This window comes from Rhinolophus ferrumequinum, chromosome 16 (genome assembly GCF_004115265.2).
Source record: "Rhinolophus ferrumequinum isolate MPI-CBG mRhiFer1 chromosome 16, mRhiFer1_v1.p, whole genome shotgun sequence".
NCBI lineage: Eukaryota > Metazoa > Chordata > Mammalia > Chiroptera > Rhinolophidae > Rhinolophus > Rhinolophus ferrumequinum.
In genome coordinates, this window is record NC_046299.1 from 23201792 (window position 1) to 23213364 (window position 11573).

General features: G+C 53.9%; 1 protein-coding gene across 1 annotated transcript in view; it reads left to right on the forward strand.

Annotated features, from left to right (window-relative positions):
- The window catches only part of FBXW4 (F-box and WD repeat domain containing 4), a 74546-nt gene extending 63040 nt beyond the window's left edge, over positions 1 to 11506 (forward strand). The window contains exons 7-9 of the mRNA XM_033130070.1: positions 9749 to 9889; positions 10391 to 10532; positions 10735 to 11506. Of these exons, the coding sequence (XP_032985961.1) occupies positions 9749 to 9889; positions 10391 to 10532; positions 10735 to 10854 (403 nt within the window). The 3' untranslated portion in view covers positions 10855 to 11506. The remainder of the gene's footprint in view (positions 1 to 9748; positions 9890 to 10390; positions 10533 to 10734) is intronic.
- Positions 11507 to 11573: the final 67 nt, after the last annotated feature.

The window sequence follows — 11573 nt, forward strand, 5'->3', positions numbered from 1 at the left end:
ATAATATAGTATGTAACCTTTTGAAATTTGCTTTTCCCCCTTTAACTCAGATAATTCTCTTAAGATCCATAGAAGTTGTTACATGTATCAGTAGAGCTTTACTTTTTATTCCTCAGTAGTACATTCCCTGGCATGGATGTACCAAAGTTTCTTTTCCCATTGAATAGAATTCACCCATTTGGAGGACATTTGGGTTGTTTTTAATTTTTTGACTATTGCAAAGAAAGATGTAGTGCACGTTCGTGTAGGCTTTTGTGTGGACATACATTTTCGTTTCTCTGGAATTAATGCCTAGGTCATTTGGTAAGCATATGTTTAGTTTTTTTATCTGCCAAACTATTTTGAATATCTTTACAGTTTTATATTCTAACCCCAATGTATGAAAGATCTAGTTCCTTCACATCATCAGCTGCATTTGGTGGTGGTACTTTTTTTCTTTTTTTTTAAGTCTAAGAACTCTTCACCTCACCCCAGGTACCTACAGTCTGGTTTTCAGTGTTACATTGTACGTTAGCAATAAGGGTGTGCTCATCTTGCCTTTCTCCTGCTTGGTTGCTCTAGCTTGTTTTCTCCTTTTCTTTGCATTTCCCCAGGAAAGTATGAGCCATATATTTTCTTCTGAAAAATCTATTGTGTTGTCAGTCTTTCCAAAAGATTTATTTTATAACACATGAGATGTCTTAATTAAATATGGTTTTCTCTACAAGATTCTCTTGATAATCTTCCAACTGCAGGGATAGGAAACTTGCAACTTCACCAAACACCACATTAGATTTTTGGATAACTCCAAGAGTTAGAATGCCTACCCTTCACCAGGGCTAATCTGCTTCCTAGAGCTATGATCCTGACAAAAAGCAAGTTGAACCTCCCCTGTGAAGACAGACCTTTAAATTTCAGAAAACTTTGGTTCTGCTCTTCCCGGTTCTTATCCTTTCCAGGCCAAAAGTCCAAGGCTCTTCAGTTGTTGCTCAGAAACATAGTAGGTCAGTTAAGGTGCTTTTGTCTGTAAGTAATGAAGACCTAATTCAAAGTTGTTCAAACAATAAAGGGATTATTATTATCTTAAGTGACAGGGAGTCCAGAAGTTGGATGGTTGGCTGGTTCCAGGATTAATGGGTTCAGTAGCTCAGTGAGACCATGAAGGCCCATTTTCTCCTCAGCTTCCTGCTTTGCCACCCCAGTCAAGGGGGCTTTTGCCCTTGCCCATAGGCTTGTTTATAAAATCTCTACCAACTCATAAGGTAATACCCAAAGGGAAGAAGGAAGAAGAGGACATGTCCCTGCCTGTGGTCTCTTTTTAAGATGAGGAAGCCCTTCCTAAGAGCCCCCAAACAGACTTCTCCTTATATTTAGTGAGCCAAAGTACATTCCAGTACTCAATCCTAAAAAAATGCTGGCAAAGGAAATTGAGTGACCAGTCAAGCTTCACTTTCTGGGCCTGGGGAAGAGCTCAACTTCCCGCCATGCACAGTGGCAGTGGGGGAAGGAGAGGTAGGCACAGAGTCAGGGTTTGGTCAGCAAGAAAGCGAGTGAGGAATAGCTGGATGGGACCTACAGTGTGGGTCTCACACTGCTTTCAGGACCATACTCACCTGAAAGTTTCTCTGATTTATCTGGTTTGATCCCTCTTGAAATGGGGTGTTTACAACTGTGTACTACACGTAGCAGGTATGGGCTGATGAGTGGCAGGTGCTAGCACCTCTCTTATTCCAGGTCTTCTACTTTTGTGACTGTCGTTGATTGCATCACGGAGTGGCCAGCATAGCGAAAACTTCCAAGGGCTCCTTTGTTCTGTAGCCCCTGGGATGTTGGGGTTCTTGCAATCTCTGGACACGACTCCCATGGCTCGCCCCACCAAAGCCCTGCTACTAGCACTTTCTTGTTTCTGAATGGGGCTGGGGCAGAAGGAGCCCCTGCTCTGCTGTGTGGCAGGGACGCTGTTAGGAGCTGCAGAGGGAGCATAGGCTTCCAGAGCTGACTCTGCTCAGTGATTTCATGATCTGGGGGGCCCACTTTGGGCCTCAGTTTCCACATTTGTAAGTGGGATTTAATTATCCCTACCTGACAGAACCAGCATGAAAACAATTAGTTTGTAAAAGTACGCACTCAGGGCCTGTCTCCTCCACTCTCTTCTCCCCGTCCACAGCAGTCTTCTACATGGCACCGGGGGTTTGTAGAGGCTCAGCCTTTTAATCGTCTAAATGTTTGTGACCTGTGACCAGTGGAAGGGAAGGTGAACCTGCTGACCTCATGGTACGGAGAAGGCTCTCCACAGTAGGCTGTAGGCCACAAAGATGGGCATTTCTGCTGAAAGGCAGTTTTATTTAGTCATTTAGCTGGATCTTATCCTGGGTATCATCAGTGGCCCGGGCTCAGGATGGTGGACAAGCCAGGGGACAGGGTGGGTACACCCCTGCGGCCCCACTTTATCTCAAAGGTTGAGTAATCTTTGAGTGACCTCTTTTGCCTGTGGTTGCCTTGGCGGGGGGTAGGCCTGGGCACAGACTTAGGACCAGGGTGACTTCTAAGGCCCCAGCTCCTTGAACAGCATTGTCTTATGAAATCGCTAGTCCTCACTAAGCCCAAATACTGGACTTTTATAGAACCCAGAAAGAGCCTGAGTGAGAATGAGCACAGACAGCTATGACCTCGATTCTCACTGGATCCGGACAAGAAACTGTACCCCTGGCCAGCCTGGGGCAGGGCTGCCCTGGGAGTTGCTTGGCATTGCCTTCTCTTTAGCCCCCAGCCTCCCCTCCTCACCACTGAGAGGAGCCAAGCCTTGTTTAAACATCTCTCCTGTCCCCAGGGGAGCTGGGAGGACCAAGCGGTGTGGGCATCGAGGGAAAGCTGCCCTGGTGGAGGCATCCGCTCGTGGTGGGAGGAAGCAGATGGACAGGACGACTGTCTGTAGCTGTCTTTCCCAGAGAAGCCCGAGCAGATAATAAAGCCATGTAGAAAATAGGATTAAGGTAATGAACAGGCAGGACAGAGTTTGATCTTTCAATAAGGCCAAAGCCTGACTGACAGGCCAATCTGGAAGGTGGAGCAACATTGCCGGCAGGACTCAGCGGCAGGGCGGGGTGCGGTGCTGGGTGGATTCTTTTGCTTTTAACCTGTCACCGCTGAAACCTGAGGAGCACTGGGATTTTCTCTTTTATGTGTGTGCAGTGACTTGGCGGTGGGGCGGGGTGGGGGGTGACTGGGGGGGCAGTTTTCTCTGAGCATCACCCCTCCAGGGACTGCCCTCAGGATGGTGGTGGGAGCTAGGCCACAGCTCAGTTGTGGAGGTGCCTTGTTGGCACCAGTGCTTCCTTATATATCTGTGCGTCTCGGTACTTGTCCTCGGGCAGCTTCTCACAACGCTTGGGGACTCCTTTCAAGGTCACCATGGCTCCCTCGACCCTTCATTCTGTCTCCCTATGGGGCTAGGGAAGAGGAGGTCCTGGCTGGAGCACACAGGTCAGAGGGCAGTTATGGCACGCAGCCATTGCCTAGATAGCAAGGAACTTGGCTGTTCCCCTCTCCTTTCCTCCTTTTTGCCTTTATCTCTCCTGGGGCTGGGGACCATGGACTGGGCCCAAGGATAGGACTTCTAACCTGTCTAAACCTGGCAGAAAGAAAGGTAGTCCTTCAGCTAACCTGGAGGTGCCAGCATGTCCCTGCTTCCAAGGGCAGATGGTCTTCAGGCCCAGGCCCCAGCCCCCAAGGGCTCCATTTTGACCACCAACCGCTGCCGTATTATCCTTAGCCGCGCCCTGGGGTCTCATCTGGCCCAAGGTATTGTGCCAAAATCATCCTGCTCCTGAGCCTGGTCTGTAGGAATCAAGGTCCAACTTGGCTTTTCTGTTGACATTGGAGCAAGGCCCTTGGTTAGGCCCCAGGGAAGGTGTTGTGTGTATGGGGCCTGCCGCTTACCTGCTGGAGGGCCTGGGGGCGGGGGTCTGACTGGCCTGACAGCACACCCCCCCTCCCTGGGCTTGCTCTTGCTGTGGGTTATACTTTTCTGCCCAGGGGCACTTGAGCTGGATCTGTCATTGGTGCTCTGAGAGCAGGGTACAGTGGTCACCAAGGTGGTGGTGGGCAGCTGGGCGACAGGATGGAGAGGCCTGTGATCCCAGACCTGGAGGTGTCCCCGTGGCTCCAGCCTGGGGGCTGTTGGGTAGGGAAAGGGGTAGGGTGGGTTTTGGTGACCTGGCCACTCCTAGGGCATTAAGGGTTTGAGTCCTTGGCTAGGCACTGCCCTGCACGATGGGTGTGAGCCCTACACACACCCCTCATTTCCCCTTCAGGCCAGGCTCACCCCACTTCCCCATTACTCCTCCATTTCTACCGTAAAGCCCCTTACTGTCCTTTCTCGAGGAAGGCAGGGCAGATAGGCTTCTCACACATTCTGACAGGTGCCCTCTGTTTTCCCTCTCTGAGCCTTTGCTCCGCCTGCCCCCTGTGCCTGGATTACCTCTCCTCTGTCTGCTGGGACCATGCTCACACTTCAGCATGAACAGCACCTCCATCAGAAAGCCCACCCTGATCCTGACCCCTGTGGCTAGAGCTGGTGACCCTTAGAGCATTCATAGGGCCACCTTGTCAGCCACTGTGGGGCCTGGTATAGCTTCCCTTAGGTCTAGGAATTTATCTTGGGACCCTGGACTGAGGACAGGAGCTGAATATCAGGGCATCTACTGGCATTTGGAATGGCAAGGGGTGCCTGGCTGAGCCTTTTTCACCATCTGCAGGAGGAAAGGGTGTCCTGAGTGTAGGCTGGGCCGCTCTGAGGGCACCATCAATGCCCATCCCGCCCAGGTGTGGCTTTGTCTCTGCCCCAGGCCCTCCGCCCCCACCCGGGCAGGGGGCCTGGCCCTCAGTCAGGCTGATTACGGGAATTGCCCCCTTTAAAGTACCTGCCTTCTCCTTTGAAAGTATTACTGACAGCTTTTTTCATTTTCTTTTTTCTTTACCTCTTTAAGGAACCCTGTAATTTCTTTCTCTTTCTTTCTTTCTCCCCCCCTTTCCTTTTTCTTTCTTTTCCCCTCTGTCCCCCTGAACTCTTTGAAATTGGCTCTCTGCCTGCTGACACCAAACTGATACTTTGCGTTTCACTTCTCCTTATCCCTTTATGGCAACAGATGTTGAAATTTTGTATCCTTTTATCTGCCCGGCTGTCCCTTCCTGTAATTACGGTCCCCTTGTTAGCAGTACAAAGTGGGCTGCCCGGCTGCCTGGCCTTTGAGCCATTGTGTCTGAACACGTGTGCGCGGGCGGGTGCTGGGGGTCGTGCACGCGTACATACATGCATGTGAGATCCTGGTACTTGGGGAGGGCCTGTCCTCTCACCTGGTGGGGCAGGGCCGGCGAAGTTCCATGGACTTCTTGTCTCCACCACTTCATGGTTACATTTGGGACTGTCTGCCTCTTTGACTCTCTTGGTCTCCCCACCAGAGGGCTGGACTATAACAACCACTCCCTGCTCAAAAGCCTTGTGGCTCTGCCACTCGTGGCGTTAATGCCAACTGAGCAATGTGCCCACCATGGTCTCGAAGCCTGATAATGCTCCCCTCACGTACCCAAGCTCCAGCCAAACCAGATTGCCAATCAGGTGCCCCAACTCTGCACTTCTGTTGTTGCTGGTCCTTCACCTGGGCCATTCCCCTTCCCCAGTCACTGCCTGTCACAATCCTGTCACTCACTGAAGAATTGCTCAATGCTCACAGCCAAAAATGTTTTCCTATCTGTGTCCTTATAAATCCTTCTTTCATCTCTCTTCTGGTACTCACCAGGTTACATCCGCTATAGTTAGTTGGATACATGACAGAGTTCTCCCCCTCACTGGATTGAAAGCTCCTTGAGGACAGGGACAGTGTTTCCCGCAAAGTCACACGCTTCACTTCTCCCTGCAGTTTTTATTAAGCGCATACTTGGTGTACAGGTGTCCAATAAATGGTTGTTGATCAAAGAAAGGAAGAGAGGGAAGGAGAGTGAGAGAGGGAAGGAGGGAGGGAGGGGAGGAAAAACCTCCATTTTCTTAGCAACCATGTTGGGCTCAGCTTATACCTTCAGGCCACCTGTCCCCTAGAGCAGAAAAGATGTAGGAAGGTGAACTGTTTGTCACCCTTCTATCCTTTCCCACCCCCAAAAGCCATTGTTGTATTTTGGGGTAGCACTTGCTAGCTGGGGCGTCCTCATACCCAACAGATGTACGAATGAGCACCCATAGGATTTCCAGGAAGCATCATCAGGAACCCAGCATGTTAACAGTGGCTATAAAATGGTGTGGGGGCCACAGGCATTCTTAGATGTGGCCGGGAGGTGGGAGCCCAGGGTATTTCAGGACACTTTAGCACAGGAGGACTTTCTATGGGCTGAGGCTTGCGGTGGGAGCTCAGACAGGCCAGGTAGGGGGAGGTGTCCAGAGGCTGGGATTAAAGGACTCAGGGGAGGGAGGGCAGGAGGGAGGGACAGAGAAGGGAGGGGAACAGGGCACCAGGTTTCTGGGCTCTGCAGGGCCCAAACTGGGGTGAGAGGGGTGTTCCTGCCAGGGACCGCCCCACCCTGCCAGACTCCAGCCTGGCACTCAAGGCCTGTCCCAGATCAGACATCCGGGTCTTCAGGGCCAGCACCTACCTCCCATTAGCTGTCCCCATAAAGATGGTGATGGGCTCAGTGTCTTATTTAAATTCCCCTTGTCCCTGACTATCAGGAAGTCCCTCTCCAGCCTTCTACTTTCTCCAGCATCAGCGCAATTGCCTGGGCAGCAGGGTGGGTTGGGACAGGGAGACCTGATTCCCTCACCTGATTCCTGCTCCCAAGGGTTCCTGGGATGAGGCCACACATAGCCAGGCTTCGGGAACACATCCCCTTCAGGCTGTCCTCCAAGCCTGGCCTCATTCATCAGACTCAGCGGCAGCCCCATCTGTCTTTATCTTTCCCTGGGTCGAGAGAGAATTGCTGGAGTCATGCTCTGGGGAGGGTTGGGTGTGGAGGCCCCTGAGCTGTCAGCGGCTCCTGGAGGCCCAGGCTTTGTGCGCAGGAGTTGGAAGGGAAGGGACTTTTTGTCTGGTCTTCTATAGTGACAGACCCAGCCCGCGCTCCTGTCTTGGCCTGGGGCTCTGAGCGGCAGCCCTGTTCCCACACAAGTTGTGTGACAGCCAAACCTTTGCACCCCCTCCTGCCCCCCACAGTGATAGGCCGAGAAGCATTCTTAACATTCTTTCCAGAGAAAAGGGGTGAAACATCTGAATTTGGGGGTCACCATGTTATACAAATTGCAATCTAATCGTTTTTACAAGAACACACTTGCAGTAAGAAAAGGAGCCCGGAGGAGGGGCTGAAGAGACAGACAGCTTGTTTTGTCCCCCAAAGTTTGGGGCTATTGTCGGGCCGAACTCTCTCCCTCCACCAAGAGCAGTTGAGCTAGTTTTCTAGTTAAATTGGGCCTGGGGTGGGGGCCACAAAGGGCCCATGGTGCCATTTCTGTTTGTTTTCCCAAATCAAAGCCCCAGCAGGGCTCCTATGGCACTGCTGGGCCGCTATTTGAAGAGACGGGCCATTTCCCAGAGCCTGGTGTGTCAGTTTATGCTCTGAACTTAACCTCACGGGCACTGCACAACAGAGTCTCAAGGGTCCCTGGCCCAGAGGCAAGAGAAATTGTATCTTTTTATTGGCCCATTTACGGTGTGTGTGGCCTTTTGTGAGAATCAGAGAAAAGTGCAGCAGAAAGAAGCTCCACAGCCCATGGCCAGGCTGAGCTTGCAGGCAAGGGGGTCTCGGGACTTGTCCTGGTCCCGGGGGACTGGTGCTCACTCTGGCCCTTGGGTCTCCTCCCGAAGGTAGGGTTTTGTGTTCTTATTGTACATACTATGGCAGGACACTTTCCAGTGGTGGCTTGGATGCTGGGGCAGGGGCCCAGGTTGGGAACTTGGTGTTGGGTGTGGCCCTTGCACTGCTGACCCTGCCCGGCCATGGATGCCCAGCTCTCCTTCCTTCTGAACTCTGGGACCAGGGGTGGGCAGGTAGAGCCATGCTGGGCTTCACGCCCCCAACCCCACTGTCTTTCATCTTCTATTTCAAACAGACAAACATGAAATTACTTCTATAGATTAAAGGGGAGAGCTCCTCAGTCATTCCTGAAGGCCTCACTAATGGAGGGGGCAGGGTCCCAAAATCTGGAAGGAGAGGGAGAGCTGTGGAACAAAATAGCCCCTACCCAGTGTGCACAAATGTGCATGTGTACCCGTGAGGTAGACCAGCCACTCTCAGGGCTCTGGCCTGCTGGGTGGGGGGTGGCGGGGGGGGGTGAATCATGGCTGGTGGCCCATCTGAGAAGACAGGTCAGTGATCTCTAGGAGATGGTGGGGGGGGTGCTTTCTGGTTGATCGCTCTCAGGATCCTCCCTGCTCCCACCCAGCACTAACATACAGAGGCTTAGCGTGGTCTGCCTCGTAGGAAGAAGAGCACGGCCGTAGGGAGGAGGCTGGGGCAGGGGTTAGGGCCTAACCCCCCCGCACCGGACAGCAACGGCGCTCCTTGCTGGGGGGGCATCTCACTGTCAGGGCTCAAAGGGAAAGGCAGATTGGGCAGCAAGAGAAGGGAGGTCCACGGTCTGTGTGCAGTGGGAGGACTGGCGCTGAGACCACATCCATACGTGACTGGCAGTCTTGTCTGCCTCGCCCTTTGATGCACTGCTTGGGCCCAAACTGGGCTGCTGTGACCACGAAGCCCTCCCACTCCATGCTGGGGCCTCTTGCCCGTGTTCTTCTGAAGTGTCCAGGGCCTTGTTTCTCCTGTAATGCCATAGAGGAGAGCCCAGCATCTCTTGGGCAAAGCTAAGGAATGGGGGCTGAAGGGTGCCCGTCTTCTTAATTCCCCCCGTCATTCTGCAAACTCACTGCTTCTACCCGTCTCCTAGCCACAGGGATTAGCGGGTGCACTTGATGTTGAGGGGTAGTTGCTAGGGCCAGGGGGCCCCCCTACATGGTTGCTAGGGGTCTGGCATTGGGGTGAGGGGTCTGCCCACTGCCGCGGTCACGGAGGGAATTACACAGTCACAAAGAAATTGTTCTTCTCAGTAATCTGCTCTCGGCCACCGGGAGGGGCGAGGGTGGAGGAGCAAGCTGGAGCCCAGCAGGCTGGGGGCTGTGATCACAGAGGCGTGCTCGCCCCGGGCCGGGGGCCAGCCGGCCGGGAACACCAGGGACCAGCCCGCTAAGCTGCTTTCTCAGCGATTTCTCTCCCCAGACACAAAGGTGTTTACTTGTTTTAACATCTCCTAGGACTCCCTTCTCCCTTTGTGTGGTCTTTATCCCCAATGAGGTTTGAGCCCCAGATTACAGGCAGGAATTAAGGCATTGGACTCAGGCAGCTCAGAACTGCATGACCTGCAGGATCAAGGAGTATAAAATAACCGTGTGTGTGTGTGTGTGTGTGTGTGTGTGTGTGTGTGTCTGACCCCTTCAGCACGGCCCATTCATCGTCCAGAGGAGAGGCTGTGTGGCGGGTGGCCAGCTTGCAGGTGTGATGGAGGGGCCGCTGGCAGCTGATGGAGGTCTTTGCTGTGGGGGGCGGCAAGGACTGGGGTGCGAGGGGTGGGAGTCTGGAGCATCACCCCCCTCAGCCCCCACGTACTAAGGGTCTAATTCTAGCTCAGGAGGGAGAGTTGCATTTCCTCGGACTGGTGCCAAATGGAGGTTCAGAGAATCTGTGTGGCCCAAGGTGGACCGCTGCTCAGCCTCTGCCCCTCTTCTCTCTCCAGTGGGCAACTGATGACACACCTGGGCAGTGACTTTCCCCCAGGAGCTGGGGTGCTGGATGTCATGTATGAGTCCCCTTCCACACTCCTGTCCTGTGGCTATGACACCTATGTTCGCTACTGGGACCTCCGCGTCAGTGTCAGGTGAGTGAGCTGGGCAGGAGGACAGGTAGTGGGAGTCCTGTGCCAGTCCAGCCCTCCCTCCAGCCCTGAGGGACATGGGAGATGGCACAGAGACTTCACTTCAGAGGCTGGTAGGGAGTGGCTGGTGTAGACGCCCCACCTTGGGCAGCAGTGGCCCTGTGACCTGAGCGACCACGGCCACCAGGCCAAGAGCCTCAGGGACAGTCGGTGTGCCTTCCCTCTGCATTCTGTCCCTGCCTTTCTTGAGGCCTTTCTACGTCTCGGAGACCTTTAAGTTCTTTGACGCGTAGTTAGCGTCAGTGTGAAACAAATCTGCCCTGGGGTCTGGAGCTTGGCAAGAAAAAGACTTTTACTGAGGAGGCTTTCCCCCATCAAGGCTGGATTTTGAAGAATTTGGTGATTCAGTTTCTCTCCCAGCCAGAATGGGGAAGTGGCGGGGGGGGGGGGGGGGGGGTGGACGACGCCCCTGAAGCTTCCCCTACATCTCCTCTTCCGGGATAGGAAATGCGTCATGGAGTGGGAGGAGCCCCACGACAGCACCCTGTACTGCTTGCAGACCGATGGGAACCACTTGCTGGCCACTGGTTCCTCCTACTACGGTGTTGTGCGTCTGTGGGACCGGCGCCAAAGGGCCTGCCTCCACGTAAGCGTCCCGCCCACCTCCTGCCTCCTGGAGGCCAGGGCCCATTTTTATGGGTTGCACCTGGGAGTGGGCGTGCCCGGAGAGGGTGGGAGGAAGCCTGTCATGGCACCTGGCCCATTGCGCTGGGCCTGGGAATCCTGGCTTCTGGCTCCCGCGTCTCCTCCTCAGGCCACTCTTGCCGTTCCTGTGTCCTCCCTTGCAGGCCTTCCCGCTGACATCGACGCCCCTCAGCAGTCCTGTGTACTGCCTGCGCTTCACCACCAAGCATCTCTACGCCGCGCTGTCTTACAACCTCCACGTCCTGGACTTTCAAAACCCGTGACAGTCAGGGCTGCCCCAGCCTGTGGGCCAGGGAAGCCAGCTTCTCAGGGACACTCCTGCCTGGATGGTGCAGTGATACCTCCTCCCCACCCCGTGCCTGTGCTCCCAGACCTGTGACTACAGTACTCGAGCCCTTAAGCTAAAAGGCTGCCGATCCTGAGGATCTGGGGTTACCCAGAGGCACGGTCCCTCCCAGGAACCGGTTGGAGAGAAGGGACCTGTTGCTTTGGGAGAACGCAGCCAAACCCGCCAGGCCTTGCTTCCCTGTTGGCCAGGGCAAGGATGTGCCCTGGAGAGACCAACCCTGCATCCCACCCCTTCTTAGAACAGTGGTCACTTAGAGTGAGGTAAGGCCCCGCCTTCTCAGCGGTCCCTTTCTACCCTTTCCTTGGAAGGAGGGGTGAGGCTGCCAACACCCCAGCTGGTACCGGCCTCCACCTCCTCAGTCAGACCCATCCCCTCCCCCCCACTAAGCTCTCGGGGTTGTGGACTCATTTCTGGGGCACTGTGGCCTGGTATCGCGTTGAAACCAAGAAAGGACAAAGGAAACCTAGTAGTTTTGAGTGAGTTCTGAGCCAGCCCAGCCTCAGGCCAGCTGTTGAGATACGCTACAATGTTCGTTTTTGTAAAATTAAAGCTTAATTGTTCACAGATCTGGTTCTTCACTGACTACGGAGTCCTGGGAGGTCCCAGGCAGAGGGGACCACAGATTCAAATTGG